The sequence below is a fragment of the Penaeus chinensis genome, chromosome 28 (assembly GCF_019202785.1).
Source record: "Penaeus chinensis breed Huanghai No. 1 chromosome 28, ASM1920278v2, whole genome shotgun sequence".
Lineage (NCBI taxonomy): Eukaryota > Metazoa > Arthropoda > Malacostraca > Decapoda > Penaeidae > Penaeus > Penaeus chinensis.
In genome coordinates, this window is record NC_061846.1 from 1,770,536 (window position 1) to 1,788,035 (window position 17,500).

General features: G+C 40.1%; 1 protein-coding gene across 1 annotated transcript in view; it reads left to right on the plus strand.

Annotated features, from left to right (window-relative positions):
* The first annotated feature begins 1,233 nt into the window (after window positions 1–1,233).
* The window catches only part of LOC125040120 (LIM/homeobox protein Lhx1-like), a 42,750-nt gene continuing 26,483 nt past the window's right edge, over window positions 1,234–17,500 (plus strand). Inside the window, exon 1 of the mRNA XM_047634631.1 lies at window positions 1,234–1,541. Coding sequence (XP_047490587.1) covers window positions 1,369–1,541 — 173 coding nt within the window. The 5' untranslated portion in view covers window positions 1,234–1,368. The remainder of the gene's footprint in view (window positions 1,542–17,500) is intronic.

The window sequence follows — 17,500 nt, forward strand, 5'->3', positions numbered from 1 at the left end:
TCTTCTTCTTCTTCTTCTTCTTCTTCTTCTTCTTCTTCTTCCCCTCTTTCTTCTCTTTCTCTTTTCTCGGCTTACTATCTTTTGAACGGCATTTGTGTTTGTATTTATATTACGATGGTCAAGAATAAGTTAATTATTGCATTTATTTATTATCATTTTCATTTCTATTTTATTTATTTATTTGTTTGTTTATTTATTGTGGGATACGCATAGTTTAATTATTTTCGTTGTTTCTGTTTTGTTTTGTTTTTCTTTTTGGCTTAAATAAACTTTTGCGATTTGTAAAACTCTTAGCTTCTCAGTGTCTGTCTCTCTCTGTCTATCTATCTATCTGTCTATCGATTTATCGTCGCTTGCTCTCTATCTGTATATTTATTTGTTTGTCTGTCTTGATTTTTTATTATCTTTTTCGATTTTTCTTACTTCGTCGAGGGATCTGACCTCAGCATCTTCCTGCGAGATGTCCGTCAGCATCATACAGCATCCAAATCCGACCTGTTCCCCCATTTCCTTATTTCTTTTCCATCCTCTTTCAGTTTCTCTCTCTCCTCCATTTCCTTATCCTCCGGTTCTTCTGTCTCCTCTTCTCTCTTCTCCGATTTCTCCATCTTGCCGAGTATCTGTTCCTCCTCATCTCGCCTTCTTCCTTTCCCTCTTTCTTTCTCTCGTTGTTCCTCCATCTCCTCTCCTCTCCCTCGCGTCTGCTCCCCTTCCTCTCCCCTTGTCCGTCCCTCTCTCCCCTCGCCGCCCCCTACGCGCCCGGCCGCCGTCCCTCCCTCGCGCCCTCCGCCCGCGCCGTCCCTCCGCCACCCGCTCTGGCCTGTTTGTTTTGATGGGCGAGATGCCGCCCCGCCCGCGCCCGCCGCCCCGCCGCCCGTCCCTGCCCTCGCCCTCGCCTCTGCCCGCTGTCACGCCCGCCGCCCGGCCGCGCCGAGGAGGGGCCGAGGCTCCTCAGGAAGGGTTGGCGAAGGACACTGCCCAAATATTTCCCGGGCTGGCTAATTAATGGTTGTTATAGTGGGGTGCGAGGGAACATACAGTGAGCATCGGTGGCTGACATCTGAGATGGGCGAGATAAGCGCGGGCTGATCCCGCTCGAGCCCCGCCGGCCAATCAGCGCGCGGCCTGCCTGATCTATGGTACAGGGGGCGGGGCCTGCGCCAGACTCCGCCCCCGAGTCGTGGCCTCGGCCGAGCGTAGCCCCTTCCCCAGTGTACCTCTCGCTGTCTGCCAGGAAGGAACTGTGTACTGCGCTGCGCTGCGCCCGTGACACTCACTCGGATTCTCTGTGTGCGACTCGGTGCTGACTGTCGCTGAGAACTGTGCTTTGCGTTGCGAGCGGCCCTGCCGTCCCGAAAGACAAGGAAGATGATAGTGTGTTGCGCCGGCTGCCAGAAGCCCATCACAGGCAAGTTCCTGGTGACGGTGCTGGAGAGAACGTGGCACGCCGAGTGTGTGCGCTGCTCCGACTGCGGGGGCGCGCTCACCGACAAGTGCTTCAGCCGCGAGGGAAAGCTCTTCTGCAAGAACGACTTCTTCAGGTGAGTGTCACGCCTCCGTTCGTTGTGCCGCGGCTCCTGTGGGCGCTGGAGGCGAGCGGAGGCAGGAGGAGGACGAGGGCAGTGGGGAGGGCGAGGGAGGCGGCGGGAGGTTAGCCGCAACTCCGCTCTGCGACGAGAGGGGGAGGGGGTGCTTTGGCAGTCGCTCGTGCCAGCTCCGGTGTCTAAATAGATAAGTAGATAGTTATCCGAGCGCTGATAAAGCATCGGCCCGCGCACATACAGATATCAAGGAATATAAAAATCACTCTACCCATTTTTAAAAAAGAGTTCTCCGATATCCACGCAGCGCTAAAACGACAAGCAACATTTCCCTGCCATTCGCTCTAAGACATACAAACAACGAAAGGCAACAACAACAACAACAACAACAGCGACTGTCTATCGTAGCGACCCTTGCGTTCGTGTTCACCGATCGTTAAAGCGACGCACGTGCTCAGGGAATCACGGAATGGAACGAGTGCACGATAACCCGAAAAGCTTCAATAAAGAAAAGAGATAACAGAAAGCTCGATTATAGATCACAACAAATTGAAATTATAATAACTCTTCCCGAAAGTTTTGAATAAGGATTTGGGGAGAAACTATCTATCCGTGTTTCTGCAATTAGACTTAGGTGTTTGTGTACACGTGTTAATTTCTCTGCCTGAGTATGTTACCCCGACCGCTGTAATGCAACTACGCCTGTATTTAACTAGAGGTCAAAGGAAAAGTCAAACGTACAGATGTTTGTTGAAGAGCTGGGCTGGAACAGCTGTTGGTGACATGTGTAATTCAATGTATATTTTAACCCCGTGTCTGTAATAAATAAATAAATAAATAAAATAATAATGTACGTCTGTAATATATTCATAGAAAGAAAGTAACGTCACAAGGGGAAATGTAAAGGCAAAGCTGTCACCTAACAACAACAACAACAACAACAACAATAATAATAATAATAATAATAATAACAATAATAATAATAATAATAATAATAATAATAATAATAATAATAATAATAATAACAATAACAATAATTATGGTATCAGTAATTCAGTAATTGATGTATCCTTCGGGAGAAAAAAATCAAAATGAATAATAATATCGTTCGCATCTTCTCGTCATGTTCGTTAGTTGAAAAATCGTCAACGACATGGAAAGTTCTCTCCTAAAACCCGAAAGTGTGATCCGGCGACTTTTAAAAGCGTCGTTTTGATTAATTTCGTCGCATTGAAGAAGTGATGATAAACTGAAATCTAATCTCAGGGCCCGCAGAAATATTTAACAGATAGAGATGGATAATAACGATGAGGATGAGGATGATAATAAACAAGTCGGAGTGGTTTATTAAGTGCGACTGATATATGAGCGTAGAATATTCGTATGCGTATTTTGTTCCGTCCAGAATGCCTGCTCGCTTTCCCCTCGAATTATGCTCATCATTTATTTACCAACTTATTTACTCATTGCAATGGTACTAACGGTAAAGCGGCGACTTTCTGTTGCATTTCAACACCTAACAAAAATATCCACGCTGGTATTTCAACTGAGACCACGTGTCATTTGCGAAAAAAAAAATTATGAAAAATATCTGAAACATGGCGGGCACACACACACACCTTCGTAGATAGGGGAGGGAGTGGGGGGGGGGGGTGAGGGGGTAACGGGGAAGGGGAAAAAGGTAAGGGGGGGAGGAAAGAGGGGAGAGGGGGAGAATAGAAGAGATGGGGGGGGGGGTGATATTTCTCATTTGCGCATATCGGGTTATCTTAGTCCGTGAGTGGACCGAAGAGAGCAAGCGAAGTAGGTGCCGATAAAGATGAATTGAAAGAAATCACGTTGATAATGATAGCAGCAATGATGATGATCATGAGAATGGAAACAGAATGATAAGAGAAACGTAGAAGATAATGGAACTGATAACGATAATAATGACAGTAATAATGATAATGGTAATATTTATGATAATGATAACGGTGATAGGTACAATTATGATAGTAATAATCTTAATTCAAATTAATCTTAATAGTAATTGCTTTTATAATGATGCTAACAATAATATTAGCATCAATAATAATGATAATAATATTAACGATAGTGGTAATAGTAATAATGATAAACATAGTAATGATAATAGAAATAATACTAATGATAATGATTTTTTTTTAATTGTAACAGTACTAGTAACAGCAGTGGTAATAATGCTAATTATAACGAGAATAATGATAATAATAATAATAAGGATGATAACGACAATAAAAGTAATAACGATGATAATGATAGTAATAATAATAATGGCAATAGTAATAAGAAGAATTGTAATAATAATAATAATAATAATAATAATAATAATAATAACAATAACAATAATAATAATAATAATAATAATAATAATAATAATAACAATAACAATAACAACAATAATAATAATAATAATAATAATAATAATAATAATAATAATGATAATGATGATAGTAATGGCAATAGTTGTACTACTACTAATAATGATAGCGATGATAATGATAATAATAATAGTAATAATGATAATAATGATAGCATTAGCAGTGATAATAATGAATGCGGATGATAATGGTAATGGTAGTAATACTAATAATAATTAAATAATAATAATAATTGTTATTATTTTTATTATCATTATTATTATTTTCAAAATAATTGTTATTATTGTTATTATTATTATTATTATAATTATTATTATTATTATTATTATTTATATTATTATCATTATTATTTATATTATTATTATTGTTACAATTAGTATTATAATCATCATCATTATAATTATTAACAATACCTGTAAAACTAGTAGTAGTATTGTCATCATTGTTAACAAATTAAGAATTATAATCAAAGCAGTAATAATAATATCAATGACTGCAATGAAGACTGTCATGTGGCGAACCATATCAATGTTAAGGGCGTAGGCAACGTGAAATAAAAACACCCATAGAAATAAGGCTGATAATGATGATAAGAAATATAATGGCTGATAACAAGAATGATGATGGTGATAATAGGAACAGAATCAACAGAAAACAACAACAACAATAATATTGATGGTGATAATAATGATGATAATATTGATCATAATGTTAATGATAAATGATAGTGATAATAGTAAGTATAATGAAATGATAATGGTTATTAATAATGCTATAGTAACACTGATAATAGCGATGGTGATGATAGTAATAATTATGATAGTGATAATAATCATAATAATGATAATAGTAACAACAACATTAATAATATTAATGATAATAATAATAGTGATCGTAATACAAATTATAATAATAATGATAATAATGGTAGTAATATTGATAATAATAAAAGTAATTATAATAATATTGATAACAATAATGATAATGGTGATAGTAATAATAATAATAATAATAATAATAATAATAATAATAATAATAATAATAATAATGATAATGATAGTAATAATAATAATAATGAAAATATTAATAATAATACAAATAATGATGATAAAATAATGATAATAGTAGTAAAAATATAATTATCATTATAATGATGATAAACGAAAATGATAATAATTGCAATAATAAGAACAACAATAACAGTAATAAAAAACAACAATAATAAAATAACAATAATAAAAAACAAAATTAAAACAATAACAACAATACTCTCAAAACAATAATAAGATAATAACGATATTAAAACAACAGTAACAACACTCACACCGTTCAAACAGCGTACGCACCGACCGCCAATCCCCTTCGTATCCGACCTGCTTGCTGAGCATACAAAACGCACGTTATTATTAAGCCAACGCGGTCCTCTGTAATGTGAAGGAAAGTGACCCTGACACGCGGGGTTCTGAAAACGCTTGGTTACACTTCGTTGGTGTGTCGGTATTGGGGAAGGGGGAAGGGTGGGGAAGGGGAAGGGGGGGAAGGGGGAAGGGGGAAGGGTGAAAGAGGGGAAGGGGTGGGGAAGGGTGAGAGGAAAGGGGAAGGGAAAGGGGTGGGGAAAGGGTGAAAGAGGGGAAGGGGGAAGGTGTGGGAAGGGTGAAAGAAGGGAAGGGGGAAGGGGGAAGGGATGGGGAAAGGGTGAAAGAGGAGAAGGGGGAAGGGTGAAAGAGGGGAAGGGAAGGGGATGGATAAAAGGGAGGGGAAGGGGGGAAGAGGGGTGGAAGGTGGGGAGGGATAAAAGGGGAAGATGGATAATAGGGGGTGGGGAAGAGGGGGAGAGAAGGAGGAAGGAGAGGTGAGGATTGAGAAGGATAGAGTGAGGGTAAAGGGGAATATAGAAGCGGGAAAGAGAGGAAGGAAGAGGAGAAGAAAGAAGAAGAACAAAAGGAGGGAGAATGAAAGAGACAATAAATAAGCGTCGATCAAGGAATAATAAAAAAAAAAGAATAAATATAGGCGAATAAACAATACGAAAAAGGGTGCGAAGGAGAGAGAGAAAGAAAGGCCTTAAATAGCGAATAAGGAGTGTGAAGGAGAGAGAAGAAAAGGGTGTAAAAAAGGGAAGAAGAGTTTGTTATAGCGACGAAACAGCTATTTTGTTTCCGTAATTAAACTTAAGCGGCGGCGGGCGGTGGGCGGCCGGCGGAGAGGCGACCTGCCGGCACCTCGGTTCCCGCGCCCTGCAGTGCTCTCCACCGTCGGCGTGGCTGGGCGTTCGTAGGCGCTTTCTGTGTGTTTTCGGTGTTTTTGCTTTTGTGTGGGTGTGTTGGTGTGTGTTTTAGAGGGGGGGGGGGAGCGTATTGTATTTGTTTTGAAGAGAGAGAGTGATAATGATAATAATAGTAGTAATACTTACAATATTGTTATTATTATTATTATTATTATTATTATTATTATTATTATTATTATTATTATTATTATTATTATTTCAGTGATAATAGTAATCATGAAAATAATACTATTGATGATAATGATAATAATAATAACAATAATAATAATGATAATGATGATAATAATAATAATAACAATAATATTAATGACAATTATGATACTATAACAACAACAACAACAATAATAATACCAATGATATTAATACTTATAATAGTAAAAATCATTCCTATTATGATAATTATTCTTATTAAAATAATGAAAACCCGACGATAATATTTACGAAAAAAACTAACAGCCACAACAACAGTAATAACAGATAAGGACAATAAGCAAACTCAAACCAATCTATTTAGTTAAAAGAAAATAACCAAAAGCACCTGGGCATAATGAACACCCACGAAGGAGAACAGCGTGTGAATTAATGAAAGGCCGGAAGAACAGGAAGAAAAGACGCAGTGAAAAATTGTGATCGAGGGACGCCCCCTGTTTTCGCCGCCGATCGCGCTGCCAGTCGCGAGCGGGCGCCCTCCCACTCCTGGCTTTTCCCTTTCGGCGATTTGGCTCGCTCGGGAAGGCCTGGTTTTACCTTAAACTCCTTTTTTTTTTTTTTGATTTGCCTGTTTTCTGAAGTGTAGTTTTGTTATTATTGTTTTGTGTGTGTGTGTGTGTGTGTTATTGACTTTTTCTTTCTTTCTTTTCTTCTATTTCAATCTTCGTTGGTGTTTCAGACGATATTGTTTTGTTTAGGATATTTTTATTTTCTTTTTTTATCTCTCTCTCTCTCTTACGTACAGCTTTTCTCCTCTCTTTCTTTCCCTTCTCCTCCTCTTCTCTCCTCTTCCCTTCTCCTCCTCTTCTCTCCTCTTCCCTCCAACCCTCCCTCTCCTCCCCCTCAAAAAAAAAATATATATATATATAATAATAAAATAAATAAATAAATAAATAAAAATAATAGTAATAAAAACAAATAAATAAACTAAAAAATAAATAAATATTACTTGACGAAATCGCATATACATAAGTTCCGCAAATGTAACAGATGTTTATGCAAATGCGTTCAGGCTGCTAGTTGGCCGTTCCGCACGCGCGCTCGCTCTCAGCACCCGGGGTCTGGGGCGCTGAAGATGTTCCCGGTAGACACGCGGGGAAGAGGCCGGGGATTTCGGTTATTTGAATAAAACAAATGACTCTCGAAGCTGTAATTAGGGAGGGGTCTCTTAAAGGGACGAGGTGAAGGAGGAGGAGGAGGAGGTGGAGGTGGAGGAAGAGGAGGGGAGAGGAAGAGGAGGTGGAGGAGGAGGTGGAGGAAGAGGAGGAAGAGTGGAGGTGAAGGAGGAGGAGAGGAGGGGGATGGGAGTGAAGGAGGAGGAGGAGGAAAAGAAGAGGGTTTGGAAAATGGGAAAGGGGAGGTGGATGAGGAGAAGAATGAGAAGGAGGAGGAGTGGGAGGAGGAGGAGGAGGAGGAGGAGGAGGAGGAGGAGGAGGAGGAGGAGGAGGAGGAGGAGAAGGTACAGAAGGAAAGGAAAAAAGAGAAAGAATCCGAAGAAGAAGAAGCAAGAAGAAGAGAAAGAGAAGCAAAAGGGGGAAAAAAATATTGCTTTCGTTATGAGATTTTCGGAAGTTCAAAAGAGAGCGAAGCGAAAGAGGAAGAAGAGAAAAAAAATGATAATGTTTTTTAAGCTTCGGCGGTGAAGTGAAGAATTGAATAGCACGCATCAAAAACGCGAAAAAAAATTAAAGTATCAAAAAAAGAAAAGAGAATGATTGAGGGACCAAAGGGTAAAAAAAGAAGAGGGAGAGAGAATGAAGATAGAGGAAAAACAAAAGAAAAGTAATAGAGGAAAGACAAGAAAAATTAAATAAAAGAGGAAGGAGAAAAACGCGAAGAATATAGAACGAAAGAAATGAAAGAAAATTTTAAAAAGTAGTGAACGAAAGAGAAGAAAGAAATCAAGTGAAGAAGGAGAAGAAGAAGAAGACGAAGAAGAAGAAGAAAAAAAAGAAAAGAAAAAAAGAACAATAATATAGACAACACTCCCCTCCTCCCCCTCCCCTTCCCCTCCCCCTCCCCCCCCTCCCCCAAACACACACACACACACACAAAAAAAAAGAATATACACAAGAACATGAATAAAAACGAAGAAATAGCAGATAATCACAGAACTACGTGTGATTAGCCTCCCGAAAGGTCTGCTATTATTCTGACCTTGTGGTACAGCTAGATTTATCCGAAATACAGCCGAGTTACGCCATTTTCGGGAACTCGTGTACAAACAAGTGCTTAGCGAGGCTGTGTTGAGAATATGCGTTGTGATTTTAATTATTTGCTTGCGGGTGGGTGGGGGGTTGGGTGGGGGGGGGGGGGGGGGGGGGGGGGAGAAGTGGGTGTTATGGATTGTGTTGCTTGGTGTGTGTGTGTGTGTGTGTGTGTGTGTCTGTGTGTGTGTGTGTGTGTGTGCGTTAATTTCTCTGATATTTTTGCACACACACACACACACACACACACACACACACACACACACACACACACACATATATATATATATATATATATATATATATATATATATATATATATATACACACGTGAGCAAGTTGAAATTGGCGACTTTTATTTGAACAGATTAGAATAATCGATGTTATCGACGTATCATTTGCGAGTTACGATAAAAAAAGATGATAGACTTCAAGCGCTTGGCGGGGAAGATGGGAACTAAGATAAATAAATAGAGAAAAGAAGAAGAGAGAAAGAATGAAAATGAAAAGAAATGCGGAGACGGGGAGGAAATGAAAGTCTAAGAAGGATAAGTAGATGAGAGAACGGCAATTGAAGCGATCTCGGAACCATGAATAATGATTCCATCTCCCTCACCCCCTCTCTCCCCTCTCTCCCCTCTCTCCCTCTCTCCCTCTCTCCCCGCTGCCTGACGCTCTTCCGCCTTCCCTCTCCACTCTCCCTTACGCATCTGCCTCCCCCCCCTCTCTCTTCTCTTTTCCCATCCCTCCCTTCCCTCTCCTCTTCCTTCATCCTCTCCCCATCATCTTTCCTCGTCCTTTTTTCCTCAATCCCCACCCTTCCTTCTCCCTCACCCCCCTCACCCTCTCCATCCTTCCTCCCCTCTCTCCTTTATCCAATACTCCTCCTCCTTCTCCTTCACCTCCTCCCCCTTCCTCCTCCTCCTCCTCCTCCCCCTTCCTCCTCCTCCCCCTTCCTCCTCCTCCTCCTCCTCCTCCTCCTCCTCCTCCCCCAGGCTAGGAACACTGCTGCTATATCCTGTGACTTTGAATTTCACACTTGGAGTTTGCCGGCGCGGGATAAAGTTTCGCGTTTGGCGTTTAAACTGGGAGGTTTTAGTTCCGGGGAGAGATGGATGGCGGAGGAGAGGGAGGGAGGGAGAGGGAGAGAGAGGGAGAGGGAGAGGGAGGGAGAGGGAGAGGGAGGGAGAGGGAGGGAGGGAGGGAGGGAGGGAGAGAGAGGGAGGGAGAGAGAGATGGGATAGGAAGAAGAGAGACGGAGAAAGAGAAAATAAGAGAGAGAGAAAGATGGGAAAAAAAGAGGAAGAGAGATATAATAAGAGATATAGATAGATAGATAGATAGAGAGAGAGAGAGAGAGAGAGAGAGAGAGACAGAGAGAAAGAGAGAGAGAGAGAGAGAGAGAGAGAGAGAAAGCCGGAGAAACGGGGAGGAGTAGGTGGGGGACAGTTAGTGGTCAAATTCGCATGTTATGGAGTGTCCATTTCGCCCTTGTTTCCTCGCGTGGCTCGGGCGGCATTTTCCTTTGTGGCGGAAGCGCGCACGTGAATTCGATGTATTTGTAAAGTTGGGAAAGAAATTATAGGCGTTTTATCTGCGTCCGACTGTGCCTGTCATCTTTATTTCCCTCTGTCGGTTCTCTTGTTCTTCGGTGTTTCTACACGCAGATGTGTAAAACCACGCTGATGCAGACTGATAGAGAAACACGCACTCGCGCGGATGCAAGCGTAGACACACGTACGTACACACAACCAAAGATAACAACAATAACATAAAGAAATATCGACAATCCTCCTAAAAAGGCGCGCTTTCTACTCTCTCTCTCTCTCTCTCTCTCCCTCTCCCTCTCTCTCTCTCTCTCTCTCTCTCTCTCTCTCTCTCTCTCTCTCTCTCTCTCTCTCTCTCTCTCTCTTCTCTCCTCAAATAAAGAAAAAAAAGGAGCGAAAATTCCATCTCAACATCAATCTCTATTTCTCTCCGCTTATACTTAACCCTCCATTCATTTAGTATCACGCACGCACGCACGCACGCACGCATCCTTTCCCTACCCACAGACAGACGTACATAAATGCTTATATAATGAGAACCATAAAGTTTACGGACAGTCACGGCACGACAGCAGCGAAGGCCGAAGACTTTACTGAAACTGACTGAAACTGACTGATATTGACAGCATGAAACTGGCTGATTGAAACTGGCTGACTGAAATTAACAGACTGAAACTGGCTGACTGAAATTGACAGACTGAAACTGGCTGACTGAAACTGATCGACCTTTAGCGCACAAAGCCAGCGATACGCGCTCGCTATGAAAATACTCCTTGTGGCCTCTCGTGTAAAATTCGGTGTGCCTTGTTTGTGTGTGGTTTTTTTTACGTTATTAGTGTTGTTATTTGTGTTTGTTATTTATATGTTTACTGTGGCTTATAGGTTTGTTTGAAAAGGCTTGTAATTAGTGTATTTTTTTTTTTTAAGAGTTCGAAAAGGTTAAGAAATTAAGGGAGAAAGAGATGTGGATTTATTACATCAACAACGACAAACAAAAACAACAACAATAGCAAAAACAGCAACAACATCAACAAACCAGCACCTTCAGACGACCATAACCAAAAAAAAAAAAAAAAAAAAAAAAAAAAGAAAAGCGAAAAAAACAGAAAGAAAAAAACAAAGTGAGAAAGAAAATAGCGATAAAAAAACACACACACACACACAAAACAAAAGCGAAAATAAGAAAACCGTGTATAGAAAAAAGGGGTCAATATTTCATACGAAAAATTCGCTATTTACAGGAGAGAGAATCAATGGACTTCCTCGGCCGTGAAATGTCGTACTTAGTCATAATTTATCCAGGAAAATAACTAGGCTCGTATCCGCTCAAGTTATTGTGCGATTAAAAGAGAGAGAGAGAGAGAAAAAAAAAAAAGAGGATTTATATGTCATTGTAGCTGTGAGTTTAGATGGGGGAAATTATAAGAATAATGAGGTTGAGATTGATTTCATTTCGATTAGTTTGATGAGTGATTTTTCTTTTCATTTCATTTTTTAATTTTTTTTTTTTTAAAGTTTCTTCTTCTTCTTCTTCTTCTTCTTCTTCTTCTTCGTCTTCTGTTTCTTCTTCTTCTTGTTTTTCTTCTGCTTGTATGTGTGTTTTTGCGTCATTACTTCATGAGAATGATAATAACTATGATATCAGTGATGGTGATTTTATATTATTCTGATAATGATAATAATAGCAATAATGTAAACAATAACAATACTATGATATTGATAATAATAGTAATAGCAATAGTGAAAATGATAATAATGGAAATAATGATAGTAGTATTAATAATGCTAATAACAATAATAATGGTATTGATGATATCAATAATGATAATGATAATAATAATTATGATAACACCAATAACAACAATAATGATAATATTTACTATTATTATTATCATTATTATCATCAGAATAATTTTTATAATCATTATTATCGTCGTTGTTATTGAATATTACCATTGTTTGCATAATTAAATTATATCTATTATTTTATTATTACCATTGCCATTATCAATATTATTATTTTCCTTGTCATCTGAATCATTATCATCATTATTGATTATAATATTTATGAACACGGCAAGAATTAACATAAAGATATTGTGACTACCTTGTTATAGTAATATTAATAACGACGACTATATATCAGTAATAATAATCATAATATAAATGAAATTAATTGATTTCCGAATTTACGAATAAAACCGACGGGAAAATCTGTTCGGCCGAAACTGCGCATGTTGCTAGCGATGGCGCAAGACGATCCACTTTTCGGACTTTGCTACTACTGTTTACCGTGAATTATTACTATTATTATTATTATTCATTTATTTATAGATTACGGGAATACGAATTATATCATAAAGGAGTCAAACTAAAGATAGAATTCTATGATTAAAGGCGGAAGTGTATGGATTTTTGTGTTTTTATTTTTATGCAGAGATGTTGAAGATTTGAAAAGTTTCTACCAAAAAAAAAAAAAAAGACAATTAAAAAAAAATGGCGAAGCCGATAAGCAAAACAAAAAAGAATAGGAGAAGAGAAGATATTGCAAAGTGAAAAATAATAAAATTAATGATTCTTTTTGATGTGCGAAAGTGTGCCGATTGGAAACTGTTTATTTTCCATGTCTCTGTGTTATCATCATTATTATTATTGTTGTTGTTATTAGCATTGTTGCTGTTATTGTTATCGTTATTGTTATTGTTATTATCATCATTATTATTATTGTTATTATTATTATTATTACTCATTAGTATTATTGTTATCATTGTTGTTATTATCATTATTGGTACTATTATTATCGCTATTATTATTGTCATTTTTATTATTGTTATTATTATTATCACCATCTCTTATTGTTCGTGTCATTATTGGTATTATTGTATCATTATTATCGTTATTACGTCATTATCACAGAGTCATTATTATGGTCATATTGGTTAGAAGGAGAATGTAATAGTGATGCGGGGATAATTAAAATAATAATGATGTGATAATAACTAACATAATAGTAGTGGCAATAATAATAATAATAGTAATAGTAGTAATATCGATAATAGTTATTATAGCAATGGTTATAGTAATAATGATACTGATGATAATAAAAAGACTTGATAATAATGATTATAATGATAAGAATATTAATAACAACAACAACTATTATAATGAGAACGATATTACCAGCGTTAATAATAACAAATGCGACAGGTACATGTACGACTACTATTAACACTGCTACGACTATGACTGCTACTACTACTACTACTACTACTATTGCTACTATTGCTACTACTATGACTACTACAACTATGACTCCTACTACTATGACCACTTCTACTATGACTACTACTACTATGACCACTACTACTATGACCACTACTACTATGACCACTACTACTATGACTACTACTACTATGACCGAGAGCACGGAGACAAACCTACAAATAATAAGTCGAGATGCGACCGCTCCTCCCCCCTCCCCTCCCCTCCTCCCAAAAAAACCGCAGAGTACGACCACAAGGCCGACCTAGGTCTAGATAGCGTCGAAGGAAGCGCTAAAGGTGACAGGATCCTGGAGGTCGTGTGGGGCGCAGGATCTCTCTCGTCTCCTTGGGTATCCTTTAGAGCGTCGAGTTTCCAGGCTTTGTGGGGACGCGGCGAAACGCTAGACTGAAATCACGGTTTTGTGCCGAGCGAGAGGAGGGCGGCGGAGGTGCGGGTGTGGGTGGAATGGAGGGGGAGGTGGAATGGAGGGGGAGGTGGAATGGAGGGGGAGGTGGAACGGAGGTGGAACGGAGGTGGAGGTTTTGTGGATATTTTGTGTAGGTGGGACGGAGGTGGAGCGGAGGTGGAGGTGGATATTTTGTGGATATTTTGTGGAAGTGGGACGGAGGTGGAGGTTTTTTGGATAGTTTGTGGAGGTGGGACGGAGGTGGAGGTGGATGTCGGGTTGTGGGGTGTGGATTGGGATGCTTTTATCGGGATGTATGGATGCGTGTCTGTATTCCTTTGTCCTTATTTTAAACTCTCTCTCTCTCTCTCTTTCTCTCTCTCTCTCTCTCTCTCTCTCTCTCTCTCTCTCTCTCTGTCTCTCTCTCTCTCTCATTCGCTCACTCACTCGCTTTCTCTTTCTCCCACTCACTTCCTATCTCTCTACCTATCTACCCATCGCTCTCTCCCTATCTACCCTTCCTCTTCGTTCTCTCTTCCCTCTCCTTCCTCTCCCTCCCTGCCTCCACTCCCTCCCTCGAGCGCAAAGTTGTTCCGCGTGTATGCATGAACAAGCAAAACATCTGGAAGTGAACGGAGGCACATATATTTCGAAGTCAAGCAGCGGTTTTATCCGTATCTAACAGCCGGGAAACACGCCTGTATTACAAGCATGTTACTATTACTGCCACTCGCTCTTTCTCTCTCTTTCATTCTCTCTCTCTGTCTCTCTCTCTCTCTCTTTCCTTTTTCTCTGTCTGTCGGTCGGTCTCTCTCTTTCATGTTCTGTCTCTGTATGTCTGTCTCTCTCTCTCTCTCTCTCTCTCTCTCTCTCTCTCTCTCTCTCTCTCTCTCTCTCTCTCTCTCTCTCTCTCTCTCTCTCTCTCTCTCTCTCTCTTGTCTTATCGCTTACAGAAGCCTAGAAAGCGAAGCGTAAGAGAGAGAGAGAGAGAGAGAGAGAGAGAGAGAGAGAGAGAGGGAGAGATAGAGAGAGAGAGAGAGAGAGAGAGAGAGAGAGAGAGAGAGAGAGAGAGAGAAGGAAATTGAGGGAAACTTATAATTTCGCGCTCAAGGAAAGACAGAAAGAAATATATATATAAAACGTGAAGTGAAGAAAATTAACGTTATTACCCGGGGCAGGACCAAAAAAAATGGACATATAAAAAGGACCAGAAATCAACACTCATGAATTGACAAGCGAATAAAACGCAAAAATGAGACACTTGGTCGTTGTTCACGTACCGAAATAAAAGTAGAAAAAAAGAGAAAATAAAAAATGGGGCTAAAGTTACGAAAATCACAAACATGGCAACTTTTCAAACATGGCAACTGTCAATTACAGTTTAATATTTAATACGTTTTTCCTGTCTACAGTCAATATACTGTTTGGGTTAATGCACTTTTAATAGTCTGTAAATATCGCCAATTTCCGCTGATAAAACTGATAGAAACAACTACCGCCAAAATATTAGCGGTCCCGAAGATTACATTTCGCTAGCGGTAATGCGCTATTTTTTAGCGGTAGAGTAGCGTATTGTGAGAAATTAGCGCTTGGAACGAAATCATAATTTTCCTTTAACGATTTTCCGATTTACGTTTGGTTATTATTTTTTTTTTTTTTCATATAGATATACTTTTTTTTTTTTTTTTTTTTTTTTTGAAAGCGGGATGGAGTTTGAAGAGATATTAAGAAAACGTTTTTTTTTTTTTGGGTATGTGTAACTTCCATGTTTGTTATTCTGCCTTTTTGTGTGTGTGTCTGTGTGGGTTTGTTTCGTAAATAATTCATTAAAAGATTTTAAAAGGTTAAAGATGAGAGCCTCTCTGGAAATTTCTTTCTCTCGTTTTTATCGGCTTTTCTGTTATTTACTGCTTCTCTCTCTCTCTCTCTCTCTCTCTCTCTCTCTCTCTCTCTCTCTCTCTCTCTCTCTCTCTCTCTCTCTCTCTCTCTCCCTTCCCTCACATTCTCTTTTCCTTTCTCCCTGTCCCTTGCCTCCTTTTCCCCCTGACTTATTCCTGGTATTCGCTCCTCCTCCTTTTCATTGTGTCCTTTCTTCCCCCTTTCGCTCCTTCCATTTTCTTTCCCATTCGCCCCCTTCGCCCTCTTTCTTTGTCCCTTATTTTTTTGTCCGTTTTTCCTTCGCTCCTCCTTCTATTCCGTCGCCCCTCCTATTTTCCTCACCTTCCTCCCTCCCTCCCTCCCTCCTTCCCTCCCTCCCTCCCTCCCTCCCTCCCTCCCTCTGACCCTCTTTCCCTTCTGCTCTGTTTATCCTCCTTCCCCTTCCCCTTCCCTTCCCTTGCCTTCCCCCTCTTTTTTTTAAGTCTGTCTTGTTTATAACGTCTTTTACATCGTACCGTTTTCAAGCGTTGCTACTCGCCTCTCTCTCTCTCTCTCTCTCTCTCTCTCTCTCTCTCTCTCTCTCTCTCTCTCTCTCTCTCTCTCTCTCTCTCTCTCTCTCTCTCTCTCTCTCTCTGTCTGTCTATGAAAATCGGGAAAAAAATGATTTGGAAGAAGAGAGAGCGAGAACGAAATAGAAAAAGTAGATAAAGCAGAAAAAGAAGGAATTGATAAAGACGATGAAGAAATCAGTTTAATAATAATTATGATAATAATAGGAATAATAATAATAATGATAATGATAACAACAGTAATAGCAATAATAATATTAATAAACATACTTAAAAAAAACAAAAGTAAGCAGGATCATAAATAAATAATCATAAATAAAAATAAAACATGGATGAAAATAAAAAATAAGCATAAATAAGAATAAGCAGGCCCAGCCGAAGCAGAAGCAGGAGCAGGAGGAGCAGCAGAAGCGAGCCCGAAGGACGAATCGATAGCAGCGGACTCGCAAGTGTGGCGCGGGCGAAGCAGGGACAGGAAATATGTAGTGATTTTCGGTCCTGTTCAACTTCTCTCTCCACCTCTCCCTCCTTGCTACGCCTCTCCACCTTTTTTCCACCTTCCTCTCCACTTCTTTACGTCTGTCTACGCCTTTCTCCACCTCTCCCTCCCTGCTACGCCTCTCCACCTTTTTTATTTCCCACCTTCCTCTCCACTTCTTCACGTCTGTCTACGCCTCTCTCCACCTCTTCCCACTCCTCTCCACCTTTCTCCCTCTCTACGCCTCTCCTTTTTTCCACCTCTCCACCTTCCTCCGCCTCTCCACCTCTCCACCTTTCTCCGCCTCTCCACCTCTCTCTCCACCTCGTTTGCGTGTCGCCTCGTTCCTGTCGAGGGTCGCACGCACTCCCAGCCGCCCGCGCTTACGACAGACACACGCATACATGCTCCAGAAGACGTGGGGTGAGATCGGGGTGTGCGGATAGGTGGGGAAAAGGGTTTCCGGACGCTGTGTGGTCGGGGTATGTGGATAGGTGGGGAAAGGGTACTGTGGACGCTATGTTGTCGGGTATGTGGATGGGCGAGGGACGGGGTATGTGGACGCTGTGTGGTCGGGGTATGTGGATAGGTGGGGAAATGGGTATTCGGAAGCTATGTGGTCGGGCAATGTGGATGGTTATGCGAACGGCGGGGGTATGGATGGCTGTAGGAAAGAACGTAAGTGTGAATGGGGAAAATATGTAAGAAGGG